This window comes from Oxyura jamaicensis, chromosome 15 (assembly GCF_011077185.1).
Source record: "Oxyura jamaicensis isolate SHBP4307 breed ruddy duck chromosome 15, BPBGC_Ojam_1.0, whole genome shotgun sequence".
In the NCBI taxonomy this organism is placed as follows: domain Eukaryota; kingdom Metazoa; phylum Chordata; class Aves; order Anseriformes; family Anatidae; genus Oxyura; species Oxyura jamaicensis.
The window spans coordinates 3755235-3783066 of NC_048907.1; the positions used below are offsets into that span (position 1 = coordinate 3755235).

General features: G+C 54.7%; 1 protein-coding gene across 15 annotated transcripts in view; it reads right to left on the minus strand.

Annotated features, from left to right (window-relative positions):
* Positions 1–13342: 13342 nt before the first annotated feature.
* NCOR2 (nuclear receptor corepressor 2) overlaps positions 13343–27832 on the minus strand; it is a 230811-nt gene continuing 216321 nt past the window's right edge. For 7 of the 15 annotated variants that reach the window (XM_035341040.1, XM_035341039.1, XM_035341037.1 and 4 more), the window contains 12 exons: positions 27590–27730; positions 27318–27480; positions 26080–26627; positions 24359–24502; positions 24059–24207; positions 23511–23704; positions 21923–22072; positions 21040–21185; positions 19776–19829; positions 17225–17452; positions 15620–15799; positions 13343–15531 (listed from right to left, as the gene is read on the minus strand). In XM_035341040.1, the coding sequence (XP_035196931.1) occupies positions 15356–15531; positions 15620–15799; positions 17225–17452; positions 19776–19829; positions 21040–21185; positions 21923–22072; positions 23511–23704; positions 24059–24207; positions 24359–24502; positions 26080–26627; positions 27318–27480; positions 27590–27730 (2273 nt within the window). In that variant the 3' untranslated portion in view covers positions 13343–15355. The remainder of the gene's footprint in view (positions 15532–15619; positions 15800–17224; positions 17453–19775; positions 19830–21039; positions 21186–21922; positions 22073–23510; positions 23705–24058; positions 24208–24358; positions 24503–26079; positions 26628–27317; positions 27481–27589; positions 27731–27832) is intronic. The other 8 variants (XM_035341049.1, XM_035341050.1, XM_035341045.1 and 5 more) reach the window with 4 other exon arrangements.

Sequence of the window (27832 nt, forward strand, 5' to 3'; positions counted from 1 at the left end):
ATTTGCCCCCATTGGGATCAGTTCCTGAAGCAACCCTTCTCCCCAGCAAACGTGAGAGCTGCAGAGTTAGTTAGACAACAGGGCACCTGAAACTAGGGTGAACGTGGCCCCAGTGCAATACAGGCTGGTGATACACTTACTTGCTAGCTTGTCTTGAGGGCTGTCCTGCATCTCCTAGCGCTGTGGGCGAGATGCATTGCGGAGTTGTTGGGCCAGTGGAATCACTTGTCTGCCTTCCTGGGCATGCAGTGAAGGCCTGGGAGGGCTCTTTCCATGCACCCTTGAGAGTCTGTGGCAGAAGGGGAAGGTTTCCAAGCTGAGCGATGGTATAATTCAGATTCAAAAGCAGCTCAGGGCCAGGCAGAATTGGCTTGGGTTCAAATAGGAAGGTCTGTCAGGCCAGTCCTTGCACCCAGGAGACCCTTGTGTAACGACAGATCAGATTGCAGGCACCTCCATTAAGCAAGCGTGGGGACAGGCTCGTTGTGGGCCTCCAAGCTGCAGGATTGCCTGAGACTCCTTGTTCTGACCATACATCAGGCTTTGCTGCTGCTAACAGTTGAATTAGTCCCTTGCTCCAAGCACAAAGCTGCAGTTTCTGATCGCTCTGGTCTTCGAGCAGGGCAGGTTTTCCCCAAAGGCCTGTCTCCTTGGGTCACGGCAAGAGGCCTGCTCGGCCATGGGCCTTCCAAGTAGATGAGTCCCACACAGACATCCCCACACTTCCAGGAATTCTGCCATGTATTTATTTTGCATGACAGACCTGGCTTCAGCTTTTCTGCAAGTTCTCCCTGTCCTGTACGTGACAGGGCCAATGTACCAGGTTAATCTCGTGATCTTTTTTATCCTGGACAACCGCAGGCTTCTACCTGCTTTGTCTGCTGTTCTGATTCCTCAACACTGGCTGCACTGGAAAAGGAAAATTAAAAAGCAAGTGTGCAAATACAAATCCAGTGGGTTTATATCCACCATAGCCTGGTCTTTGACCCCACAGGGACAGGGGCTGCTAAGGCAATGTCTCACAGGTGGACGTGTCCCCCAGGAAGGTGCAGGGGAGGGCTGCATCCTTGGCAGTGCAGGGTCCCCACCCTCCCAGGCTGCTTTGAAGCCTTATGCTTTGTTTTCTCTGCAAATAGACTAGGAATGACCTAACAAGCTCCCACTCCTTTGAGCTTAAGCTGTTTTTTTTTTTTTTTGGCCTTGCCATGTCCGGAAGAAAAAGCCAGCAGGCAGGTTGGGTTTCTAGGCTGCCAAACGCATCAAGCTGCATAGCCAGGGACAGGCTGTGGTGGGCTACCACCCTGGGCCACATCCAGAACTGTGATATTGCCAAGTAAGTGCCTGTAGGAATTTTTCAAAAATACCTTGTTAGATGGCCTCTCCCTCGGGCCCATCACAAGCTGCTTTTCTTCTCCATGAAAGCTGTCACTGGAAAGAGACTTTGTTCTTCTGTGCAAAACCACAATGGGCATGGATCCCACCCTGCCTGCCCACCCTCTGTCCCTATTGCTCCTAGCCCCGTGGCTGGGTGAGCAGTGGTAAGAGACAAATGTCATCTTGCTCTGAATTTGTCAGTGCTGATTTTTATTTTTTTATTTTATTTTATTTTGGTTTTGCTCAAACACCAGAAATTGAATTTTGGGTGCACGTTGCCAATAAACCGCTCCCAGGCACCAAGTGCTTTACTTCAGTATGCTTTGTGCATCTAGAAGAAACGATTAGTTCCACTAGAGAGGTCCCTTTCTTTTAAATGGAGCATTATTTATCTCAACCAGCAGATCTTTGTTCAGGTGTATTTTCTCAAAGATGCAAACAATAAATCTAGCCCATGCAAAATGCTGCTCAGAAAGGTGAATTTCCTTGAGCAGCTCGGGCTGTGACTACATGATTTCTCCCCAGGATCCTAACATGCCCGTTGCCCACAGCCCTGCATGCCTGATGGGTAAATCACATTCTGCCTTTAGAAATTATTTTCCACCAATCGTTATTTTGGGATCAGAATCTTTCTCACAAGACTTCTGGTTTTGGGTTCTCTTTTATTTTATTTTTATTTTTGATTTTTTGTGCTTTTTTGGGGGGGTAGGGTGTCTAATATGCCCTGTTTTACATCAGAACAGAACATTTCAGGTCACTCTCTGAAAGGTGAGGGGTTTAACCTTCATCCCTTCTATGCCTGTGATGGTTTTACCCCTAAATGCAACAGAGTATGTTTGTGTCTGGCATTTGGGGCCAAAAAGGGAGAACCCTAGCTAAATATTAAACTTTAAGAATCTGCATAATACTGTGCACAAATGCAGAGAACAACTTTGACCAAAACAGTTTACTGCTTCTTTCATGTTTTTCTATTTTCTTTCCATTTTTTTTTCTTCCTAAGCCAGCTCTACTTTTCTCAATGTGAAACATATTCGCACCCTAGGTGCAGACTTTCTGGGAATGATGAAAATGAGGTTTGGGTGTTGATAGCAGTGTTTGAGTGAACTGCTGGTCAGAGAAGTGAATGCTATTTACTATTTATGCTGAGTGAGTCTTACCAAAAAAAAAAAAAAAAAAAAAAGGGTCACTAGAAGGTTAATGAACGAAAGACTTTGCAGAGCAAACTGAGGACTGAAGTCTGTGTGAATCTGAGGAAGACGTGAGTGGGTCTGTGTGTGAGCACTGTGAGCTAGGATACTTAGCCATTGCAGTTTTAACCTGCCTTTTTTCCTTCCCTGCAGGGAAGGGCATCCTTGCTTTCTTTAGAGCTGAAACAAACTCAGATCCATCCTCTGTCACAGTCACGCAGTCCCACTGAAGTCTGTGGAGCTCAGCGTTCCCCAGGCTTGCAGGGGACTCTGTGCAGAGCTGTGCCTGTGTGCAGAAAGGGGAACACGTTATAATGATGGATCTTGGTGTGCGATATTCACATTTCTACTGCCAGATAAAGTCTGCTCCCTGAGGATCACCCCATCACTCACAAGTTCTGAACATGTCCCTTACAGCTCACCAATAACCATTGTATTTGATGTCTCGGGAGGCACTCATTCCTCTTCAGATACTGTGATGGCCAACAAAATGAGCGAAGTATCCTGCCATGTGAATCGTGACCTGAAGATGGGGTCGAAAGATGTTTGAGGGTTAGAGAAGGGAGAACGTATTACTGGTGGAAATGCAGAAGGATGTGTCATATTTTTATTTTTGTAAGTCTGATTCTCTAAGTGCTTGTAAAGTACTTGACTGTTGTATATGTGGTGATGCAGTAGTTCTCAATATCCTTTTATTTTTGTATATTCCCCATCTCCACAATAATCCCTTCCTGTTCAACTCATAGAGAGTAATTTAAGAGGACAAAATTTATATATCATAATAAAATGTGCAAACTGTCATGCTGAGGTGTGTGAGCTTCCTTCATCTTCCTTACCCATTTTCTTGGTGCCTAATGCTCCTTTCCCATCCAGAGGGGATGTTTTTGGTGTCCTCCTCCCTTGCCCATGGGATTTGGCCCAGCTGCCCTGGGTTGGGAGGCTCTGGACCAATATGGGCAGCACCGTGACCTGACACCTGCTCTGTCCCGTACGTCCCATGAAAGTTTAAGTGACTCAGGCAAAGGGCATGAAACTCATGCTTCCTGCAGAGGCTGTTTTGCTGTCCAAGATTTCAGTGGTCAGCAGTTTTACAATTTCTTATCTTAAATTTCCCTCTTCCTGCTCAATCTTGTTCTACCCCACTATGAAGCCCCGGTGCTCAGTTTAGTTAATTCCTCTCCCAGCTTTTCCACGTCCTTCAAGGGCAGGCAGAACCAACGTAATGCTTCTTCCATGGCCAGGTACCCACATCCTCGCACACTACCAGGACCCCTGCTACTTCTTGGCTTTCCAAATCGCGAAGGCAGATGGGTTGCAGCAGGGCTAAAACCCTGCCTAGCCATGAAGTATGTTTTAAACCCAATCCTATAAATGCCTCGGGCTCACCAGCCAGCTATTAGTAGAGCTCTCAGCTGTCTTCCAAGACCTAAGATGTCTGCAGGGAGAATCTGACACTAATCCTTATGGAAAAATCATATTGGGTTTATAGGGATGAAGTCAATAGGCTTGGACGAAAACGGCTGTTAAATGCTAAGGAATGGAAAGGAGAAGGAAAGCCATGCTACGCAAGAGGTTTGCTTCAGGTGCACGGGAAATGCCCGTGTCCTCATCCCACGTTTTTTTTGACACAAATTATAGCTGAACTGCTCCTAGGATGAAGGATGGGAGATGCTCGTGCTCAAGCACTTGAGGAATGGCAACAGCATAGCGAAGGCAGGGGATGCACGGACGGGGTGAGTTTGATGGTCAAAACCCAAATGCCAGACGAAGGACACGTGCATCCACTCCTGTTATTTAAATAAAACCATAAGACATGAATGCCGTCCAATGAAGATTCCTGAGGTGGCAGCTAAATCCTCAGAAGCAAAAGCAGTATTAGATGCAGGATATGTGTTTTGGCAAGCGCACTCAGATGAGCTAACTCCTAGTGGCTTTTACTGTGCCATTTGGATGTTGTAAATTTAAGCAGATGATGCTTGGTATTAGTTTTGCTCCTGGGATATTTCAGAGAGTAATTGCACATATCTCTGAGGGATTACAAGGTGCTGAAGTTATAATGGATGCACTTTGAGTTTGGATGAGATGCCTTTATGAACAGAAGGAAAGGTTTAGGCTGGTTTTACAGACAGCACGAATGCTGCGTCTAAAGTGCCAAAGGCCTCACCTAGAGAAGTTGCTGATAATGGGCAGATACAAATTAATAATACTAAAAACCCACATGCTGGGATCCCAATTCCACAGATGCCTTTATCAGGCTAACTCCACAGCTATGTACAGCCAACAAACAGTGAAGGGATTTGACAGAAAAGAACCTTACCTAATACTGGAGTAGGCAAAGCCCCGCTGCCAGTCTGCCAGCTTGGAACTGCCACATACGAGGCCTGGGCTCAATCTCCACTCCTTTAGCTCAGCAGATGGCAATGTCACAGCCTGGACCTGCAGAAGTGTCTTTGGAAGATCTAGGCAGTGCCAAGCATCAGGAAAATTGTGTCACATTCCTCAGAACAGTCACAGGCCTGTGCCTGTGCAGAGGAACCACCAGCAGCATGCCTGGGCTGAGGCACAGACTGCCTCTGCCGTGGCACGAGACATTGAACGGCCACCGAAGGCAGCTCATGGGGAGCAGATGTGTGTGGGTGGCAGGCTGTCACTGCAGCAGCTCCCAGCCCCGGTGGCAGGTAAGCGCTGGCACCTGACTCCTGCCTGCTCCTGCCTCTCCCAGCTCATTGCAGAGGAGAGAGCCAGGACCTGCCCAGCCCTGCACAGCTTCTGCCGAAGCACCAAGTCCCCTTCCCCTGGCAATGTGCTCAGCCACAGGGGGCAAGTTGATGCAGGAATAGTTTGTTCTCAAATAGGATAGAGAGTCCTGGAATGGTTTTTTGGGGGCCGTAAAGATGGAGTTTTTATGAGCTCCATTTTCTGCTTCTAATAATGATGCTGGATCCAAACAGCTCCACGCCTCAGAGTCCAAGGCAGACAGGGAGTTCACATCTATGAGGATGAAAACGCTCGTCCTGCCAAGCCTTTGATGCTCATCGTATCCTTCCTACCCAGCAAACAGGCGGACAGCACATTTCTAGCATAAAAATATCCTCTGCAGTTAACCACCTCCAGATTCCCTTCCTGAGCCCATCCTCAGCCCAGTGATTAGACATTTCTGTACACATAAACATCCAAATCATCTCCCTGGGGCCCTTCGTCTCTCACAAGCAGATCCTGAGACCAGCGGCTATTTGCAGCTCCTTGAAATACAAATGGGATCAGGGTTTTTCCAAGCTGACTGCTGCAATTGGGGGCCCGCTGCTTTGTGCGGGGCACCAGCCTTGCTCCTTGGCTGGTTGCCTCCTGACACATTGTCCCCTGCACTGGGGATCAAGCTGCTCCAGACACCCTGCTCATGGCTTTGGGTGGCAATGCCAAGGGGACCACGTGCCCTGGGAAACCTATGGTGGCACCAGGACATGCAGTAGGGGTGCACAGAGAAGGGACGGTGCAAAGCACCGAAGTGCAACACAGTGGAGGAACGAGAAACACGCACACACACACACACAAACATGCACGCAGGCACACGTGAGTACAAACGTCTCTTTGATGGGGGATTGTCGAAACGTTACCCTCCCTTGGGGCTCTGTAGTGAAATAATCTGATTATTCATAAACCAGCTAGAACCATGAATCCCTCATTTATCATTGTAACATAAATAATAAGGGCAAGAGGAACACGCCGGCAAGAAACTAGCTATAGATGTAGTGCTGAAATCTGCCCATTTCTTTTAAGTGTGCCCCACTTACTGATAATAAGCAGCGATCCAACCAATTCCTCGTCTGAGTCCACAAGCATTGGATTACAAAGGACACAAGCCAACACCCTGCTTGATGCTAGTGGAAGCCCATTTGGGTGGGAGGCCAGCTAGGAGAACGCAGCGCATTTAAGAAAACACATTTGTCTTACTGACAAATGCCTCAGGAAATAAAAGCCTTTGTATTCTTCTTTGACCTCTTCCACTCACAGATGGGTTTTTGCCGTGCTTCTGACTGAGTTTGTTTAGCACCTGCCCCTCTAGGACATAGGATGGTTTTAGGAAGGGGCTCCCCGGTGCCTGTATGCTCACAAGGTGCTGGTGCCCCCTGCTGTGTTTTGGACGAGTGCCATGAAGCTACCAGCCCGTTGTGGTGCAGAGCTGGCACAAGGTCAGGTTTTAGCTTTGGGTCCAGCTTCCAGTGGGGCTCTATGGGATGGCAGCAGCACAAGCCTCTTAGAGCATCCTTGGCTGGTTGCTCGTGGCATTTACCCTGTAATATAGATGGAACCAGGGGATACAGCACCCAGAGCCACGCACTCCCCATCAGCTGGGAGAGGAACTGAGCATCTCCACCCCCTACAGCTCCAGCCTGAGCCCGCTGTCAAAGAGAACGTGGGGAGCAGCTGAGCAGCACCCCAGGCTCGGGGTCCTTTGCTAAGCACAGCACTGCTCAGCCTCCGGCTCTGCCCTTGAACTTTGCAGCCTGGGCCCTTTGCGAGTCCCCCAGCACTTGTAAACATTTTGGCAGCGCCAGCCCTGTGCGCAAGCCCCAGCCGTAGCCGAACGCACTATTAACGAGCCACGTGTTTCGACAGCCTCCAGGCTTGGCACCGGACCCTGGGGACCCGGCTGAGTCCGGCTCCAGCAGCGCCCGGCGCAGCTCCACTGGCAGAGGGGCGAGCGCCTGGCTCGGGGAGAGCCCCCTGCATGCCCCTGCCCATCCCCTTCCCTGCCGCTCACCCCCTCCAAAGGTCTCTCCTCGATGTGTGCTCAGAAAGAAAAGAAAATCTCCTATATTTTAAACACTGCCTAATGGTGAGCAGTAACATCTGGAGTGCAGCCTTGCCCCTCACGCACAGTCCTCCCTCTGTTGCCCAGAGGGAAGCACAAGCTCATCTGTGCTGGCCCTCCTGCACCTGCTGGTGGCCTGGGGACAGCAGAAGTGGCCGAGGGGACAGCAGCTACCAGAAAGCCCTGGGGGGTGGGTGGCTGCTAAAAGCCTTGCTTGCTGCTGGGAGATTCTTGGTCACTGAAGGGAACAGGGCTGCTCAGATCGCCCCCATGGCTTGTGCCTGTGCCTCCTGTGCCGGGCCCAGCTGGCCCATAGCCCTGGTGCACCCAGATCATGAGGGTGCAGGAGAAACCCTGCTTCCTTCAAGCCTGTTTCCAGCGAGGCTCTTCCAGCCAACATTAACACACGTTGCTTTACTTCCCAGCACAGCCCGGGGCAGAAGGAACATCTGGACCTAATAAAAAGGTTGTTCCCCCTGCACAGAGACCCAGGAGCAACCTCTGATGCTTGGTTTCTCCTTCTCCAGTGGATGGAGGAGCAGCTCTAGAGGATGCTCCGGCAGCCCGCGGGGACTGAACTTTTCCTGGTAGCTTAAATCTGGGCCCCGTGCAGGGCAGTGAGATGGGTTTCAGGTCTCAAGAGCCAGCACCACGTGAAACGGTTGTGACTTGTCATCTGGGTCTGGAGACGGGGCATAAGGATTTGTTGAACAGAACGGAGCTCTTTTTCTATTCCAAAAACCACAAAAGCTGGAGATGGCTCTAACCCAAGGCCCAGGATTAACATCCCTGTGGGGAGAAGCTCTGATTTGGTCCAACTGGAATCCAGCTCCAGACCTGGCGCCCACCTCCAGGCACGCACTGGCCAGGCTCCTCGGGCCTGACCTCTGGCAGCCACTGCGCTTTCCCTACAGGGCTCAGGACGAAGCAACAGCAGAAAACATTCCCTGGATCTTGGGCAGAGTTAGACCAGGATTGCCTGCCGGCTCTCCAGCCTTTCACAAACAGAAGACCCCCTACTTCAGCATCTGCCTCTCACCAGAGCTGATCTGGGGCCGTTGCAGCGCGCACGCTGGAGCTGCTCCGAGCAGCGTTTGGGACCGCGCTGAGCCAGCACGCAGCGTCCTTGGGAGCAGACATTCGGATGGGAGCGCAGCAGCGCTTCCTGCCCCTGCCATCTCCTCAGCAGTACCACCACTGAGTTTTCTCCCAGCTGGCACATAGCCAGCCATCAAAGAGATTGCAAATGACTAATGAGGATGAAAAGAAGTTGGGTGAGGGCAGCAAAAATCTCTGGCCAAAGATCAATCTTCACTGACAATTGCTGCTTTTTCTAAGTGGCAGTGCCCTGCCAAGCTTAAAGCAGCGTCAGCTTCAAAGCAGAATACCCTATGGAAGGAGCTCCCCGCTGCTCCCGGCACACCACGCTTCACCAGGCTGGGGACATTCGCACCATTCACACCGTTCTGGGTGAAGGGAGGCACCCCGTGCTCTTCAAAAGTACAGACTGGGAGCGATGGGTGGCTGCTGCTCTGCTCTGTGCCACACAGGTGGTGGAATCCATCACCGGGCAGCGCCATGGGCAGTAATCCCTGCCTGCTCACAGGGGCTAACAAGAGGAACTGAGAGCACTTGGACTGGACTTGTACTGGCGGTGACACCGACCTCGCTTCAGACACTGCTCAACCTCCAGTCGGTGGCAAGTAATTTATTGCCACTCCGCTGCCAAATACTCAGTTTGATAATTACAGGAGGCCAAAAACGAGAGGATAAACAAACCTGACGATTAATTCAGCTGTTACACGCACACAGTGACACCTTTCCCAAGCTTCGTACGAGCCCAGCCCTTCCCTGGCCCGGCTCCCAGACCAAACAGCATCAACCAAAACTCCCTGTGCCCTTGCCCAGCACCGATAAGAGCCAGGCATGCATCAAAAGCCGTTCTGGTTTCCTTCCAGGGTACTCACCAGCCTACGACGTCTCATCAACTGCCAAAATCATCTCTTCAGCCCTCTGCACCCAGAGAGCATACTTAATTTCATGGCAAATCACGAGAAGTAATGAGTGATGTAGACTGCCAGTGCAGGACGGTAGGACACGCTTCCTGCTGCAGGGCTCCTAGGAGCCGTTACCATTTTTTTCCTCGATTTGCAGAGCCCCTGCTCTGTTTGGGGGCTGCTGGGTGTGCACCACAACCTGCCTCCTGTGAAGGGTTCAGGGACAAGTGTCCTTTGTATTCTGGTGTGTTTTTACGTGTTTTTATTTATCTTACCGAGCCCATCGCTGGGTGCCACAGCCATGTCTCTCCCTGCTACCAGCAGGGCGCACTGGGCAGTGGAGAAGCCGGAACACAGAGATGCAGGGAGGACGACTGCTGTCTCACTCTGCTTCCTCATGGATCTTCTGACTCGTCCAGGCCTGGCTGAAAAAAAGAAAATTATCTTCCTCTTGCTTTAATTCTTTCCAAAAGAAAAGAAAACAAAGGAAAACACCAGCCCTATCATCCTAACTAAACATCAATTCACCACCAGGAGAAGGTCACGGTGCTCCTGCACCTCCTTCCAGCCTCTGTCCAGGGCAAAGCCATCAGGGAACATCTTTTACATTTCCTCTCCCCTCCCCAAATCCCTGTTTGCCACCAAACCAGAACCCGAGTGAGTCTGGGTTTCTGACATTTTTCTTTATTGCTGGTTTTTGAAGCCATCTGCTTTTGTCCCATTTCATCTCCTTATGTAAGAGCTTTTCAAGTAGGCCTAAAGTTTTCCATCATTAAATCATAAGTGCTGGCCTTGAATGTAGTGTTTTCCCACCTTCTGTTTCTTCAGCATCAGTGTGAATTATTGACCAGGGCAACTGCTGTCAGCCCTCATCACCACTGAAATCCTGAGGCGGGAAGCTGAACAGCCTGGCTTCTGTTTGTGCTATTTATTAACTTCTAATTGCCTTCCGAGCAGCAAGGCTTTCCAGGAGGAACTTCAGCACTCATCGGGCCCAGAGACGGTACTATTTATTTTGTAAAACCCACTTCTGAGCCGCAGAAAAGGCAGCTGAAGGTCCCCAGTGCAAAACCAGTAACAGCCCTCTAATGGGTTAAGTTCCATAGAGTCGCACAGCCATAGCCCTCGGCCAGCACCACCGCAGCGGGGAGCCTGTTCCCCTTCACTTGTCCTGTGAAACAAAACCTCCTCCACATCCCTCTGCAGCACAGCCCCAGGCCCCTTCGCTCCTGTGGGCCTCTGAGACAGCAAAGCAAGCCCTCATGCTCCAAACACCCCCCAGACACCCCCCACGCCTCAACCTCCCAAAAAACGTGCCAAAAACCAATCCCATAGGTGCAGACGTGGGAGGGGGACTGATGGCTGGGACCCCAGCCAAAATCAACCAAAACCCACGGGACGGACATCAGGGGTAAAGCAATCCACAGCAGCAAACAGCTACCAGTGCTTCTGTTGCAGTGGTTAATTAGGTAGAGCTAATTAGCTTCCCCAGTAATTCCCTACAGGGCTTGGGAGGGTTTATCCACCACCAGAACTTTTTATTTTTCCAACCTCAGTTGAACACTGTTTTCCTTGGCTGCTACTCAAGGAGCATCAAAACCAAGGGGTCCATTTGGTGGCATTTGGGTTAAGGGGTCCCAGAGCCACCCTTGGGGCCCAGGGTCCCCCAGCCCCTGGGCCCCCTCCCCACTCCCCAGGCCCAAACAAAGCTCCAGGAAGCTGTTTTGGGAAGGTTTTCTGTTTCCCCTGCAAAAAGCCAACAAAAACAGTCTGGGGCACGCAGGGTGGGGGGAAGAAGCCTTGGTGGCCAAACACCCTACTGCCAGGAGAACCCAGGGGCTGTCTGATGTCTGGGTAGCTGCGGGCAGCAGCTCAGTAAAATAAAATGAAAATATAAATAAGAAAAATAAAAACAGGGGAAGAGGAGAAATCCCTCTTCCGAGATATTTCAGGCTGATGGGAGACACGTTGATGATACGGAAAGATAGGGAAACTGAGGCAAAGAGGGGGGCTGTGTCTCAGCCAGCACACCCACCTGCAAGCCTTAGAAGTTTGTGACGCCCCTCGAGCTCCAGCCAGCAAGCTCCCCCCTTGCCCACCTGGGGCAGGGTCCTTCGGGGAGCCCCAGCCCCACCGCCAGGCCCCGTGGGGGGGCACGGTGCAACATGGGGCCGACGCCGTGCCAATGCCAGGGCCAGCCCAGGGTGCACACCACAGCTCCCACCTGTAGAGCCACCAGCATCCCTTTTTCCCCCTCTCAGCCCATTTTGCTGTGGGTGCCCCCAGCTGCATGCCGCCACCACAGGGTCCCCAACGTGCCCCGCTCCCACCCACATTGCGGCATCAACTGGCTCCTCCTGGGCTTATGCACAGAAAGAAGCAGGAGAGCTGTATTTTGCTGGCAAATAAGCTTTTTTTTTTTTTTTTTTTTTGGTTTGTTTGTTTGCCTTTTTATTATTTAAACAGTCAGGCCACTGCTGCCCACATCACTTGCTGGTGGGCGCGCTGAGCAAAACAACAGTGAACAAACCCTTCACCCTCAGCAGAAAACCACCCCTTCAGAGCAAGCTGCGTAAATATTTACACCTCGTGGTTTCTATGTACAGCCCCGTCTATCATACAACTCACTTCAAAACAGCTATGCACAATTTGCTTGTACAAAAGATAGATATTTCCCCCCTCGGTACAGTTGAAACAATAAATTGCCCAATAATTTGCTTGCCAGTTCATACAAAGTCAGTTAACGTTACCTTAAACTGGGGTTGTTTTGTTTTTCTAACAGCTTAACGTGCCTCTCTCCTCCTTGGCTGCAGGATGGGGATGCATCACAGCTGGCAGCACGACGACTTGGGTGATTTGGGGCAAAAGCGCGTGAAAACAGAGCCTTTGGCTGGCAGGAGGACCTTGGGTGTTGCTTGCAGTGCTTTTGGAGGAGCAGCAGCTCCCCGCTTCCAGGTTTCCCCAAGGGCAGGACCCCGCTGAAGCCAACCCCACACACGTACCCCACACAGGGCCAAACCTCCAGCACGGAACCGGCGCCACCAAGGCCTTTCCAGCCCTGTGGCACCACCATCCCCTCCTCAAAACACCGCCCTGCGCAGGCCACGCGCCCACCGAGCCATCAGCCCCATGACAACTAAAAAGTACCTCACAAACCTCTCACAACTCTTGCAAACGCAGCGAGGCCCTCACAGCGCAGCCCCGGGCCAGGCCTCGGCTTTGCTTCGGCGCTCCCAGGCCTCTGTTCGAGCCCCGCCAGCTCCAACCCCTCCTCCAGGCACACGAAGCCATGGTGGAAAGGGCAAAGAGAACAGAATCGTGCCGTGTAACCTCCTCCTGCTGCATGGCGGTGAGGCGGTGCCTCAGCAGCTCCTCGCTGCCCTTCCTCACCTCAGCCAGCAGGCCCTGAGCCCAGCCCAGCCCATAGGGTCACTTCTGGCTGCTGTGGGATGTCCCAAGGGGCTGTGCCTTGGGGCGAAGGGGGACAAGACTGCCCCGGTTGGGTGGTGACAGGGCTTGTGAGGGCGACACCAAGGGTGAGGAACCCCAACTGTGCCCGAGGCCTCCCTTCACGCGCCACAAGGCGAGGGAGCACCGGCAGCCCTGAGCCTCGTCCCGCCGCCTGAGCTCGGCACCATCTCCACAGCCAGGGCTGAGGCAGGGACGGCCTGCGGGGCCGGGGCTGCCCCTTGGGTGGAGAAAGCAAACCCCAGCCATGGAGAAAGCAAACCCCAGCCATGGAGAAAGCAAACCCCAGCCGTCCTCACGCCAGCTCCACCACCTCCACGCCGCTCCTCCGCGCTCCTGGGCACCGCGGCCCTGCCAACCGCATCGGCTCTTCAGCAGCGACCTGCCCCTGGCTCGGCCTCTCCTCAAGACACCAAAGCAGCACACAGTATTGCTACTGTGCCAAGTGGTAACTTTATTCTTTGTTGTGTTTTTTTTTTTTTTTTTTTTTCTTTTTTTTTTTTTCTGTCTGAAAAGTTTAAGGAGGCGGCTTTGAAGATGGGTCGAATTTTGTGTCTGCGACACTTTAATAGCGTTATGCCCAGACATCAGCTCTGTCAGCTTTACATCTCAGAGCCATGAAGACACCAGCAGCAACAACCTGGGAACTGAAAGACTTCCACATCGCTTGTGCATTGTCTCGTTTTTTTTTTTTTCTTAAAAAAAAAAAAAAAAGCACAACAGAAAAGACACAAACATTGATGAACATTAAAAACCTGTACATTGTAAAAAACGAAAAACAAAACGGAAAAAAAAAAAAAAAAAAAACAAGCCCCAAACAAACAACAAACACCATCATTCTCTTGCTTTGAAATCAGAATCACCCTGGGAACATTGCAGGGGGAAAAGAAATAACCATCGGGAACGTGACAAGGCGATCCTCGCTGTCTGACACGCGGCGGATCAAAGAGCTGCTGGAAGGCGGCGCGGGCTGGCTCCCCCCGCAGCGGGAGAGGCGGAAAGTCTGTGCCGTGGTCTTGTTTCCTCTAGCGTATAGAATGCAAAGCATTTAATACATTTTTTTGTGTTTTTTTTTTTTCTTTTTTTTTTTGCCATTTTTCTCCCCCAGAGCGAGAAAGCAGAAGTGAATGAAAAAAAGTCTAATATTTTGTTCTTTAACCATGTAACTGCAGATATGATCCAACATCATGGAATGAAAAAAAATAATGTAAAGTAGAGCATTCGTGTGTATCACAAAAATACAATAAAAACTTTTTTTTTTTTTTTTTTTTTTTTTTTAAAGTTTCCTGTGAACTCCCTGCCATGCCGGCCTCCTGCCCGCGCTGCCCCTGCACCCGGCCAGCTCTGGAGGGCTCTGGAGAATCAACGACTGCAACCAGCGAACGGATTCTGCTGAATTAGCAGAGGTGTGTGTAACGGGGGGCCCTGCAACCATGGCAAGATTTTCTTTTTTGAATCTAAGTTCATACATTCTCCTGACTTACAGACGACTTTGATGGATCACTGTTACCTTCTTCTTTTTTTTCTTTCAGTTTTAAACATTTCCATACAATGGACAAACACATCAAAGCCTGTGTGTAAGAACAGAACCTCTTTTACAGCATGTAATACTGTGTTTTGTTTAAGTCCTTCCTTGCGTAAAATATTGACATAATTCACTGAAGGTATCAAAAATATACCCTGTAGACCAATACAATTTACAATTGCCTTTTCTCACCATTCAGAAAACAATGCACTTAAAGCAACCGAGCCCGTCCCCAGGCGGCGCGCGAGCCCCCCCGGGGAAATCTCTTCCCACTCCAATTGCAGCCCGGGATATCCATCACCGAAGGGACCAGCTATTTTTTCAGAAACGGATCTTCCCTCCCTCCCCTGCTCCTCCCAGCCGTGTTCAAAGCGCGTTGAGGCCAACGTGTCCCGCACGGCCGGGATGATGGGCTCCCCACCCTCAGATCAGCCGGGGGAAACCAAACCGGGTTCGATCCTATTCAACATTTTTAAATCTTTTTTTTTTTTTTTTTTTTTTTTTTTAAACCATCTCAAGGTTTTGTGTTTCCGTGGCACAGCCCCACGGAGCCCCTCACTCGGCGCCGTGGGAGCAGAGCGTCCGTGAGCGCGCGGCCCTGGGACGTGCGTGGCCGCTCGGTCCCTCTCTCGAGCGCGGGGTCACCGCTCAGCCATGCTGGCAAGGACGAAGGTGGGATCCTTGGGTTTTGTCTTGTTAAGGCTTTTTTTTTTTTCTTTTTTAGACTGAATAGGATGCAGAAATTTCCAGATGTTGAGAACAAAACAAAACAAAAAAGGAAAAAGAAAACAACAACAAAAAAAATCACCCCCCCCAAATTGGCTTGTTGGGAGAAGGTTAAAAAAAAAATTAAAACCCAAAAAAAAAGCTCTGCTCCTGCGTCTTTGCTCATGAGAGCCAGCGGGGCCGGGGCGCTGGGTGCTCGCCCCGGGCGGCTCGCTCGCTCCCCGTGCCGTCGGTTTGGTCGCCGTCTCCCTGCCCCTTGCTTGCTTCATTCACTGTCCGAAAGGGTTTCGTACTGGGAGCAGAGCAGGGGCTTGGGCTCTTCGTCCCACGCGTGGTGCTGGCTGCTGGGCGTCCCCTGCGGCAGGGGCGCGGCGGGGGCCGCCGTCACCACCCCGCTGGGGAGCCGCATGGTGAGCGGGTTGTAGGGGAACGGCGTCGAGCCTGCGTGGGGAGGAGAGAGTGGGGGGTCAGCGCCATGGGGTTCACTGGGGGGCTGCTGTGGGGACACACGGCCCCCTCCGGGCCCTACCTGCGGACGACGGCCGGTCCTCCCAGACGCGGTTGGTGAGGGGCGTCCTCCGGTTGCAGTCCCCCTCTGAGTGCACCGAGGACACGGACGGTGGCCGCTCGCTGGAGGACAGACCCGGCGCCGGGGACTTGGCCTTGCGGCTGTTGGGCCTGGCAGCGATCTTTGGCTTTCCCCCTCCTCCTGCAAAGAGAAGCGCCCGCTCGTCACCCGGCCCGTGGGGAGGCGGTCACGGGAATTGGGGCGTGATGGATCTGGGGGATTGGGGCAGGGGGGAAGGAGTGCATGCACCCAGCGCTTCCCCAGCACCACGCACGGTTTGAAAGCCTGCAGCTGCGGGTGGTGGCGCGGGAGGGACGGGGATCCACGTGCCACACTATGTGGCCAGCTACAGGGAGCCCGTGGCCACGAGGGTGCCAAAGCCCCGAGCATGTTCCCCATCCCCGTGGTCCTTAATCAGTTCTTACAGCAAAATCAGCCAGATTTTGAAAGGCTTAAGGGCCAAAAGAGCCTGTGCCAGGTACGTTAGCCCAGCTAAGCAGGAGGAAGCTCCCGAAGGGGGACGGATGGACAGATGGATGTGTCCCACCCCACCGGCCCTGGGCAGCCTCTGCCGGGCGCAGGGAAGCGCGGGTGGAAGAAGCTGCTGGGTTCATGCAGTGGCCAGAGAAGCTTTTCTGCAGCAAGCCAGGGAGTGCCTGCTCTGAGCTGGCCTGGATGGTAACACGTGTCCCCATGGCTTTGCCCTGGCATCACGCGGGGTGGAGGCCGCCCCCGGCACCACCGTGCCCTTAGTGGGCGTGTGGGGGACAAATGCTCTCCGGTTCCCTTCCTTAGCTGGGGGTGTGCAGAACGACCCTCCCGGCTCTGCTCCAGCCCCCCAGCGCTGAGAGACTCCCCTGCAGTGCCCGGCTGGGGCCCTCAGGCGTTAAGGCTCCAAGCGCCCAGGGGCTCGCCCCCAGCCCTGGTCTCTGAAGATGTCCCTGACCTGTCCCTTCTGGCTCCCTTAAGCTCTCCCTCTTGCTCCAGGCCCCGTCTGTCTCAGCCAGACCCTGCCCTGACACCCCCGAGCCCGGGGTGGGGAGGGAAGTGTGACCCTGCCCGGTGTCCCCACGCCTGTCCTTTGGGAAGCCCAGCTCTGGGCACGCGCTGCCCGCTTGGACCCGGCATTCCCACCTGCTGCCCGGGGCCGAGGCACAGCGAAAGGGGCTTTGCTGGGTGTGCTGGGCACGGGAGGGGGGTTTTCAGGCGGTTTGGGGTGGCTCTTTTAGGTCATGGCTTTGGTCTTTTGGGTGTGGGGTTCCCCCACCCACCTTTATGTGATTAAAAAAAAGGGGAGATATTAAAAAAAACTGTAACAGACGGGGAAAGAGCACAGTCAGTGGTTTAGAGAAAGCAACAGCATCTTCCGAGACTATTAAATTAACATCAAACAAGACCAGGATTAATCAGCGGATTCACAAAGCTCAAAGCTGGGGCAGGGAGAAAAGAAAACCAAAATGAACAAAAACGGGGGGCGGAGGGGGAATAAATCCACCCGCAAAAGGGGAAAAACAAAGGCTGAGGATTAATAACACAGAGAGAGCGAAGGTGGAGAGGGCTGCAGACCTGGCAAGGAGCGCACGTCCTCGTTTCGTCCATCAGCAGGAGTTATGGGCATAGCAGCGGGCAGGCTTGCACTGGCATTCAGAGAGTTAAAAGCATTGGCACTGAGAGGTGAGCGCTCTTCCCACTGCTCGTCATATTTACCCATTAGGGCTTTCCTAATTATTGCCTCCAACCCCATGTTGGTACTGGAATTCTCTTGGACCGCCTGGCTCCTACAACTGATTAGCCCTGGGAGATACGGGAGGGGGAGGAAAGAGGGGGCGGGAGATGGGGGGGCCAAATGAGAAGAAAGATGGGGGGACGGGGAAAGGGGAGAAAGGAGACAAGGGAGGAGGGAAGAAACAAACAGTCAGCACATTCTCGCAAAGCAACAAACTTTGTCATCTTGTTCTGTAAAGCTCTGCAAAGCACTCGGCGCGGGTTGGCCCCCCTCCTCCTCCTCCTCCTCCTCCTCCCCTCTCCATCCCACCCCAGGGCTTGGCAGGGGCTGGCGGTGGGAAGGGAGCGCTGCGTACACCATCTGCCTGGGGCCAGGGGCTTGGGGAGGGCTTGGAGGAAGTGGGGAAAGGGAGAGGGGTCTCTGCTGCGCCCCAGGGGGTGGCAGCACCAAGGGGGCTGTGCTCTCCACCCAGCCAGGAGCAGTGCAGGGGGTGGAGGAGACCCCCCTGGGGTCCGTAAATGTAGGTGTGCGGAGAACTTCGAGGCTGGGGCAGTTTTCCATGGAGGAAGAGACAGGGCAGGAAGAGGGGGCGTTTGTAAAAACCCCATGAAAAGTGGGTGGGAAAGAGGTGCCCAGGATTTGGCTCTGGCATAAGAGGTGGGAAACAGCCCCCGGCGAGGGGCACGGACCCCGCGGGGCCAGGCTATGCTGGGGGCGAGGGCAGAGTCCTTCCATCCCTCCTCGCGCTCGTTGCAAGCCCCTCACCCCTCACCCATCCCACTCCCTTCCTCCCCATGGGGCTGGGGGCCCACAGCGGACCAGGGCCCCCTCCCAGGCTCGGCCGTGGCTACGGGACAGGCTGCAGAGGCGAGGTGGTGTGTCCGAGTGGTTGTGAGTGTCAGAAGCCATGCAGTTATGGTGCAGCGCCGCACAGGGACCAGAGGGCACTAGGCTCAGCCACGCGACCGTCATTCCCAACGCGGCGGTTACAGGGAACAAGCAAGGGCAAAATACAGACACGAAAACAGCGGGCTGGCGAGGGAAGCCCCCCGACAGCCCCCAGCTCGCCCCGTCCTGGGGAGGTTCGTGCTGGGATCGCTGCCTCTCCGCTCACAAAGGGACGGCTCCCCCTTCTCCTGCAAAGGGGCAAGGTCTCCCCAGGTCCTCCTCCAGCCAGACCCTGCTCCTCGGCTCCCTGTGCTCTGCTCCTCCCTCCGGCACAGCGGGAGCAGCTTTAACCAGGGGAGGCTTTCGGGAGGACAGGCTTCACCCCTGAACTCTGTCTGCCATGGACCATCAGGTCCCGGCTGCTGCCAGGAGCTGCTTCTTCCCAAGGAGGACACCGCTGATGGCTTGCCTTGCCCCCCTGCACCACAAGTCCTTGGCCTCCTACCCCGCAAGTCCTTGGCCCCCACCCCACAAGTCCTTGCCCCCAGGCCGGGGCTCAGACCTCACCCCAGGGCGTATCAGCATGCTACGGATGCAGACCGGCACGGGAAGCGTGTGCGGCACCGGTGTGTGCCCCCCCCCGCTGCTGTGCAGCCCCTGGCTCCTTCCCTTGGTCATTCCTCCTCGTAATTATTAATATAACAACCTGGAGGTGTCCCCGCTGTGGGAAGGTGTTAATACTTGATTAAGTATTAATTAATACCCGTCAGTGGGGATTCATGGGAGAAGGCTGCACTGCTGGCAGGGCTGGATCCCCAGGGGTGATGGGGGCAGGCAGGATGTACAGGACGTGTCTCCTGCCCTCTGGGACAGCAGCCCGGTCCCAGAGCCCCAGCCACGCCACGGGACCTTCACGCAGCTGAGATGGCAAGGGCCGGGTGCTGCTGCAAAACCCCGCAGAAGGCTCTCCTGGTGCCATTCGTGTGCTCACACTGACATTTCTGCAGCTATGCGGGACGCAGGTGGCAGCAGCTCAACTGCCTTTGTGCCACTCTCCTGCCTCCTTCCCGTCCCATGTCCGCGAAGCCCACACTGCCTGCCCGACCCTCTGGGGCTGCTTTCGGCCCCTTTTTGTCAAAACCCCTTCCTTGACCTGCTCCCTCTCCTCCCAGCTGGGCTGAAAGCCGTGGGTGCAGCAGGTCTGGGGAGGGTACGGTGCCTCTCGGGAAGCCCCTACACTCCCATTTCAGCTCCTGTGCTGCCCTTCGGCTCAGCTTTTAACCTCTCCTCAAACCCTGCAAGGCTTTCAGAGGGATCGCACCGCGCTCAACACCAGGGAGCTACAGAGAGTACCACGGCCCCACTCTCTCACCAGCCACAACGCTCGGTATTGTTATAGCAGAACAAAACAAGGAAATGCTGAAATCTACCGAGCCTCCTGCTCTTCACAGCGGTGAGCTCTGCATGGAGTGAGGTACGGTACAGATACAGCGCGAGAGTTACCTGCTCCGGTAATCGCTGGCATATTGAAAATCTCTGTCCCAGGCTGTCCAACATCTGGGGAAAAACAAAGAAGCCCTTCAGTACGGAGAGCAGCGCACGCAGGCCGGCCCGGCCCTGCCAGCCCCGACGAGACCTCGCTGAGCCCACGGCAGCACCGGGGCTGGCAGCAGCGGGAGCAGGTCCGTGGGTGCTGGCTGGGACCACAAATACCGCCTGGGCCACAGCAGGCACGTCTCGCCAGCCGGGGAGGGGCAGAAAGGCAGAGCCCAGAGACCCAGGGTGATGTCCATGCTCAGTGCTGAGCTCCCTTCCCTCCCTCCGGCCCTGCGGATTACGAGCTCTGTGAAGTTAAACCCTCTCCTGCCTATGGGATTTCCAAAGGCTCACATCCCCACCTCCACGGAGCAGGTCTGGGCAGTGGGGAGGGCGAGGAGGAGGAGAAGAAACGTTAAATCAATATTTTCCCTTTTAGCTGAGCTGTTTGACTTGGGTATCGCTTTCCTTGGAATAACAGAAATCCTCATCAAATGAGAAGTGTTTCCTATTTCTGTATATTTTCCCTTGATAAGGAAATGTGTGGAAGGTCACAGGGTTCAGCCACACGTCCCCAAAGGGGCATAACAATGCTGTTGGCTCATGGTAACATCATCCAGGAGACGAGACGGCTTGGTCGCCCTTATCCAATGCAGCTGTTGTAAGATGGATTCAGATTGAATTAGTATTGACTGTATAATGCTGGGCTAAATTAAATTATGATCCTATCTACTCTATTAGTGGTTAATGAATGAATGGGCTGAATTTCTAATATAAGCCAGCCTGGTTAGTTTTACAGAGCTATACCAATATTGATGTAAGGATTAACGTAACGGCTGGGGGAGATGCACCTCAAGGAGGGAGGATTCAGCTTGGCTGGCCATTCATTAAAATATCAATTGTTCTTAAGTCTTCTCCATACTCAGCTCATTATTTCCTTCCTCTTGAGGTTATCCGACACTGCCACATGGGTGAGACTGCCAGCCCCACAGCAGGGAGATGCGCGGCTGGGAAGCCTCCCAGATGTACACGGCCACTGCTGGCACCAGCAGGGCTGAGGAGGCTCAACCTAAAAAGCATTTGGCACTTGCACTGCCCAAAAAAGCATGGGATGATTCTGGGAGCTCCCAGCCTGTAACACAGCAGCACCCGTTCCCAAATCTCCCTTGTTTAATGTGTCCTCGAAGCCTTCCCCCTAGTGCCCCCATATACGCTCCCCACATGTCCTTACTGTACTCCGTCTCATTTTTGTTGGTCGTGCTGAGCTTCTTGATGATCTCCTGTTTCTTGGACTTCACCATGGCAGAGTTGCTCTCTGTCAGCTTGCTGAAGAACGCTGGAGGCTGAGTGTTGTTTCCTGGGGACTTGGACCCCATCCTGCAAAGCAAAACACCATCAGAAACCTCTGCAAGGTCCAAGTCACAAGGTCCCACCTAGCGAGGCCTTCACTTAGGGCAACTCTTCCTAATCAGCCCGGGGCTCCTGAGATATTTGGGATTTCCAGCCTTTCTCCCTGTCCCTGCCATGAATGTACTGCACAGAGCTAAGCACCCTGACAGATGTGTTAGGATCCAGGGTGTGATGCTGCTTTTGGATGCAAGAGAAAATCTGCCTGAATACTTCCCACCTTGCAACGAACGAGCCCGAACTCTCCGACCTAAAACTCAGTTCCCTACCAGCAGATGTCTTGCTCAGCCGAGCACTCAGGGAGACAGTTTCAGAGAGAAATGTCTTGCTGAGACATCTCAGCGAGATGCTTCAGCTGGGACTGGAGAAGGCGCTCAAGGGAGGGGGTCCGGGGAGACACAGGGGGGATGCAGCAGCAGAGGGGGAAGGGACGTGGCCGGGCTGCGGTGCAGAGCAGTGGGCAGGAAGCGTGGCCATATGGTTAGGAGGAGGATGAGCACGTAGGCCATCTCCTCAGAAAGGTTTCGGCAGCCAGCTGGCCCCTGCTGCTGGATTATTGGAGCTGCAAGGAGGGGAGAGCCCCCAGCAAAGTGGGAATGGGGCCACGGCTTAGGGCAAGGCAAAGGCCGGTTGTCCTCCTGGTCCAGGCGAGCACGGAGCCGGGCACATCCCCAGGCTGTCACCACTGTCCCCTCGCCCCGCGGTACCTCTGGTCCATCTGCTCGCCCTCGCGGTACAGGATCGGGTACGTGGCGCTCTTGGCGTGCTCCGGTTCTCCCACGCCGTCTGGTGGAGAGACGGGCTCGATACAGTTGTCCGGCCCGCCGCCGGCCGAGGCTTTGCTCTGCTCCGGGGACCTGGGGATGGCGTGGGGAGATGCAATCGGTTTATTGCAACATCCTCTGTCTCCGCACGGGGCTGGGGGGAAGGACTAAAATAGCTTGCTGTACTGCAGGGAGAAGAGCCAAGCCTTCCCCACCCTTGCGGGCTCACGCCGCCTTTTGACACAAGCCCTCGGAGCAGCGCAGCTCGGGCATGTTTTGAACCACAGGCGTGCAGAGCAGGGCTGAGCTGTGGGCCACATTTCCAGGCAGCAGGCCAGCCAGGAACTGCCCCAAATATCCCAGGAGATGCGAGGGGGCAGCCCTGGGACCTTCTGGCTCAGCCCCAGCATCCCCCTGCTCCACAGCACATCCCAATCCCTTTGGAGGGCTGGGACGTCAACCCTCCGGGGTCACGGCTTCTGATTCTCCATCTCGTTTCCTAACACGGGGGCGTAAGGGCAGTGCCACTTCCCATCCACCTCGTGGTGGGTCAGGATCGGGCCTGGCAGGGCTGCACAGAGGCAGCCCGGAGGGGATGGCTGCAGCCCTCCAAGTGCAGCCGGTGCCTGGGAGGCAGCCAGGGTCGAGTCCATGAGGAATTCCTCACGGCAAGTTCTGGGAATTCACGTCTTTGTTCTTTCTGTGGTTTCTTTTTCTCTGTTTCATTTTTTCATCTCTGGGTGGCCAGGGCTGGGCTTTCTCCCCTAACGTTACGAATCCAGTTCTAATACCATGCAGAGCTGGGGAAATAATCACACAAAGACAAGGAACCACAGGTCTGGAGACCTCGCTGTTCCCTGCACACATCTGGGTCTCGCTGAGCTGTTGGTGGGAGCGCAGACCCCGTTCTCAGACTCCCAGGCAAAGACTCCCATTTTTTCCAGCTCAGCACAGCGGCGATCAGACTTTCCTCGTGCTGCTGTCTGCGTGGTTTAGAAGTGACTTTAAAAGAAATAAAGGTGTTGCCTGAAATGGGTAATTAGAGTTGAGACACGGCTTATGTGTCTAACAAGCCTCTGGTTCACTAAGACTGATGAAGAGAAAATTAACTCTGAACCAATGGTAAACATGCTTCTTGGGGGTTTTTTGGACCATCTGTGGTCTGAAAGGTCAGTGCCGGAGACTGTGACACCAGCCAGAGGGGGAAGGATCAGAAACAGACTCTAATGGGGTCTAGAAAGCATCTCTAGAGATACAGGGATGGCAAGAGAGGCACGACAGGGAAACAATGCCTGGATCAGAAGGCAGTTTTACACCGTGGACCATGTAAGGAAGTGATCCGTGCAAGCCCCAAGCTGAGCATCATAAATCCAGCAGTGCCAAGTGTCAGCCTGCTCTACACGGTGCCTTACTGGGGTGCCACGCAACCAGGGGCATCCACCCAGCTCCTCAGCCCTGGTCCACCTGAGACAGGGTTTGCACTGTGGCTTGGCAGATCCCGGCTGCGCTCCCTGTGTCTCTCTAAGCTCACCTCTTGCCTCCTTCGTTCTGCGGGGAGATCCTGGAGGCTGCTGCGTGCTCCTGCTGCTGCAGGTAAGCCTCGCTGGGGGTGCGACGCAGGTCCAGCACGGGGCATGCGGCCCCAGGGAAGGAGTACACCGGGGTCTGGATGTGGGAGTTGAGCTGCTGAGGGTGATGGCGCGTGTAGTCCTGGGTGATGACCTCCTAGAAGAAACCCTTGAGTCAGAAGCAGAATTGGTTTCTACTTCTCGTTTTGCAGGACACAACTAGGGGCAAGCAGGAAGGTATCGGGCTGGTTTGTCCTTGCAGTGTTGTAACTTCTGCCTCCTGCCAGCAGAAGCTCTTGTGATGGGCTAAAGCCCAAATAAATTTGTGATGCAAGGACACGGGATGACCGTGCCCAATGCACCTTGCTCTCTCCAGCCCTAGACCAGCAGTGCTGAGGTCTCTAGCATCACTCCCAGCCCTCCCCACCAGATATATTTCCCATCGGCTCTGGATGTGGCCCTTCCCTCCTCCCCGGGCACTCCAGGGGAAGGAGAAAACCAGGTTAATTACACTGATGTGCTGGGCCAGCGTGACCACCCGCTGGTTCATGCCCTTGACGCTCTGGCTGGACTGCAGGGGCTGGCACTGGGGCTGGGGGCCGTCGGGCTGCCGGAGGTGCTGCAGGTGGGCTGCTTCGGGGGCCGAGGCCTTCAGCGAGGCTGGAGGAGGCACAAAGAGCAGAGCTGGAGCAAGGTGACACCCGTGTCCCCCTCCTCGATGGCTGAACACCATCCTGGTACGGCGCTGGGGCACCAAGCCCACTGAGCCAGCCTCAGGCTCACGCCGAGCACCGCCGGTCCCTGCCCTCACCTTGCTGCTTCTGCCTCGGGTCGTGCTCCCCGTGCCCCTTGTCCGCGTCCTGCAGCAGCTTGGCCCCTTTTTCGTGGGACAGGCTGGGCGAGCTGACGGGACTCACCGCTTCGATCCGCTCAGGGCTGTAGCCACCGTGAAAGCCTGCGGAAAGGGAGAAGGGCGTTAAATCCTGGTGCTGCGGCCGTGGTCACTGCTGGGCAGTCGTACAGTCAGCAAAAGGGGCAGAAAAGAGACCAGGAGAGGCCTGGCAGGTCTGGCCGACTGTATGGTCCCCTGGGGCTGCACAGATCTCCAAGTGCTTTACAAAAAAAAAAATCCCAAATGATGCCAAGAGTAGGGACTTGAAAACGGAGTGCAGACCTCAGACCTCAGACCCCCTTTGAGGATCCTCCTGAAAAGACGGCAGACTTGCAAGGGGCAGGAAGGCTCCTTGACCTTTCTCTGCCTTTTAAACCCATTGCACAGACTCAAGCTCCATCAAAATGTGCGGAGCTGGAACCAAAGTCAAACATTATCCTCCAACAGAGGGAGGAAACTGAGGCACAGACGGCTCGTGCTTCCAGGGACCAGGGGCAAAGGCCCCAGGGGACCAGGAGGAGGCACCCTCTGCCTCCTGCCAGCTCAGTAGGGTTTGGTAACACGACTTCTGCCTCCACAGACCTTCAGCCTCCTTGTGCTCAATTCCTAGAAGCTGCCCATTGCAGGCCGAGCTGGCAGGGGACCCGCGGCGCTGCCGGGAGGCTCCGGTGCCCGGGGCGTGCTCTGCCCCACTGCCCCGCTGCCCCTGCCAGCCCCAGCGGGAGCGGCTTGGACTGTGCTGCTCTGGCCTGGGCACGTGCTGGGGGGAGCCACCCTTGCCCCCACGACCGTCCCGAAGCCTTCTCATGGCCAACAGACCCTGGTGGATGCTGCAACGTGAAGAAGAGGCCACCCCCTGCCCCTGCGTGCTGCCTGCTGCTGGGAGCCTGCATGGGTGCTCTGGGGGAAGGTTTGCCCCACCACAAATGGACTGCACCTCGAGTCCGTCCCATTGCCATCCGGAGAAACTCACCCTGTTGCTTCCATGTCCTGTGCAGGATCACAGTCAGTGGTTACTGCGATCTGCTGGGGGAACGGCCCCCGACACGGCAGCCCTCTGCACCTTTCCCTCTTGTGCAGCCCCCGCTGCCAGGACCCCGAGCGAGGGGGGACCCACCGCGCCCGGGGGGGGGGGCCCCCCAGGCCCCCCCCCCCCCCCCCCCGTGCTGCAGCCCCCGAGCCCTCGGGGATGCTGCGGGCTGGCTGGCACAACCGTGAGCAGGGCTGTGCGTGTCGGGTGGCCAGCAGCCCTGTCACGCTCACACACCCAGTTCTCCTCTTAGCCCCTTTGATTTATTACCCACGGCTGTTTCATACAGACTGCCTGGGAATTGCTAATTATGGGGAAATCAGAATTAGCAAATTGCTATTGTCTGTAAAAAGCAGTACCAGGAACTGAACAACATTTGCAAAACAGGGCTTGGCAATGGAAAAAACTAAGAGAGTGTGGGAGAAGGGAAGATCCCTGAGACACACACAAATAAAGACTGGGATAACGTAACAACTGGCAGGGAGAGGGACAAGCACACTCGGGGAGCTGACAAAGCCAAGAGCCAAAACGTACAACTCAAAATACAAAATAACAAAATAAAATCAGTCTCAGGCCACAGCTGTCTCGCCCCTCCCCTCCAATTTCTTACCATCGCTAGTGGAGTCGTTACTTAGCGAGCCTCTTTCTCGCTGCCCCTTATCGCAAGAAATTTGGCGCATGATAATCACATCTATGAAGTTGGCCGCTGTCGTGGTGGTCTTACCGAGTGCTCGGAGCTCCTGTTCCTGCATTGAAAAGGGTTTACTTTGACTCTTTTCTCTACTGTGCTGCTCGGGGCCTGAGGCTGCGTGCTGCTGGTCCAGAGGGTGATGGTGCTGCTGGCTTTTCCCCTGTCCTCTGCTATAGTGATGAGAAGAACCGGGCCCGGAGGCGGGTAAAGGCCTCGACTCCATGGCTTTAATAGGCGAAGGTGACTGTTCAAGGGTGGCCCCGCTGGGCAGCTTTGAGGTGAACACGTTGTTGTCAGGCTGGGGTCGCTCGGCCTTGCCTTCCCGCGCCCTCGAGGCCTCTTTCTGCAGGACGGCCGGGTCCATCATGGCTGCGTAGCCGTCCACCGCGCCGATGGAGGAGCGCAGGGCGGAGGCCGAGGGGAAGCCCGTGGAGCGGATCGGCGACGTGGTAGTGGTGGATGAGGAGCTGGAAGGAGACAGAGGACAAAGCCAAAATGAGCATGTGGTGAAAAGGGGAGTGCTGCTAAGCACCTGCCAGAGCCCAAGTGTTTAGCCCGGATATTAGCCCTGTCTGGCCGAGGTACTCGAAGCTGCTCTGAGCACAGAGTTGGCCTGTGCTGGAGCCGGTGAGGAAGGCTCGGATGAAACCTCTGCCACCCAGGTGCCCACCGCAGTAACGCAGTAACATGGGGTATTTGCTCTGGTCTGGATGGACTGAGCAGAGAGAAGAAAACCCATGGGACAAGCCCATACACCTTCATAACATCACAGCCGGGAAACTTTCAGCAAGAGCAGTGATGCCTGCAACGGGACACATCCTGCTTTCTTTCCTGGTAGCAGGAAAAGCCACCAGGTGAAGCGAGGGGACTGCGTACCAAAACCCATCTCTCCCCATCACAACTTCCCCGTTAGCCCCAGTCCTACTCCTGCTGAGGCTGAATCCCAGAATCCCAGAACCATCCAGGTTGGAAGAGACCTGCAGGACCACCTAGTCCAACCTCTGACCGAACACTAACAAGCCCTCCACTAAACCACAAGGCCCAAACAACCCTTGCTGTGTCTCCGAGGTGCCCGCGTGGAGCTCATTAACGCGCCTCCACGTCTGCCCTCGGCAGGAGTCCGGGCAAGGGGCAGTGAGCGTGGCGTGGGGACGTACCGCAGGACGGAAGGGGTGGGGGTCTCCGAGGAGATGATCTTCATGTTCGTGTTGTGGAGCACGCTGGGGCGCTGTTGGATGGTCTCGTGGGTGCGGGGCGAGACGGGAGAGTGCTGGTGGCTGTGAGAGTGCGAGGAGGAACGGCTGCTGGACTGCTCTGTACCTGGGGGGCAAATACAAGCAAGGGTTTTAGCCCCGTGTTTTAGAGTCCCAACCCTACCCACACCCAGCAAGGGCCCCGGGATGCGGAGCCAGGCTCCTCCCCAGCCTACCGGGTCTCCAGATGGGTGCATGCTCCACCGTGGTGGATACTAGGATGGATTTTTCACGCTCCCTCTCACGTTCACGTTCCCGATCCCGTTCCCGCTCAGACACCGACGATCCTGACTGTTTGGTCAAGTGCGTGGGGCCTCCTGAAACCCAACCGAAAGGCAGTGAAAGGGCTGCAGACAGCGCAAATCCCCATGGGGAACACAGCCTGCCCTTCACATCGCTGTGTCTGCAGAGCAGATAAC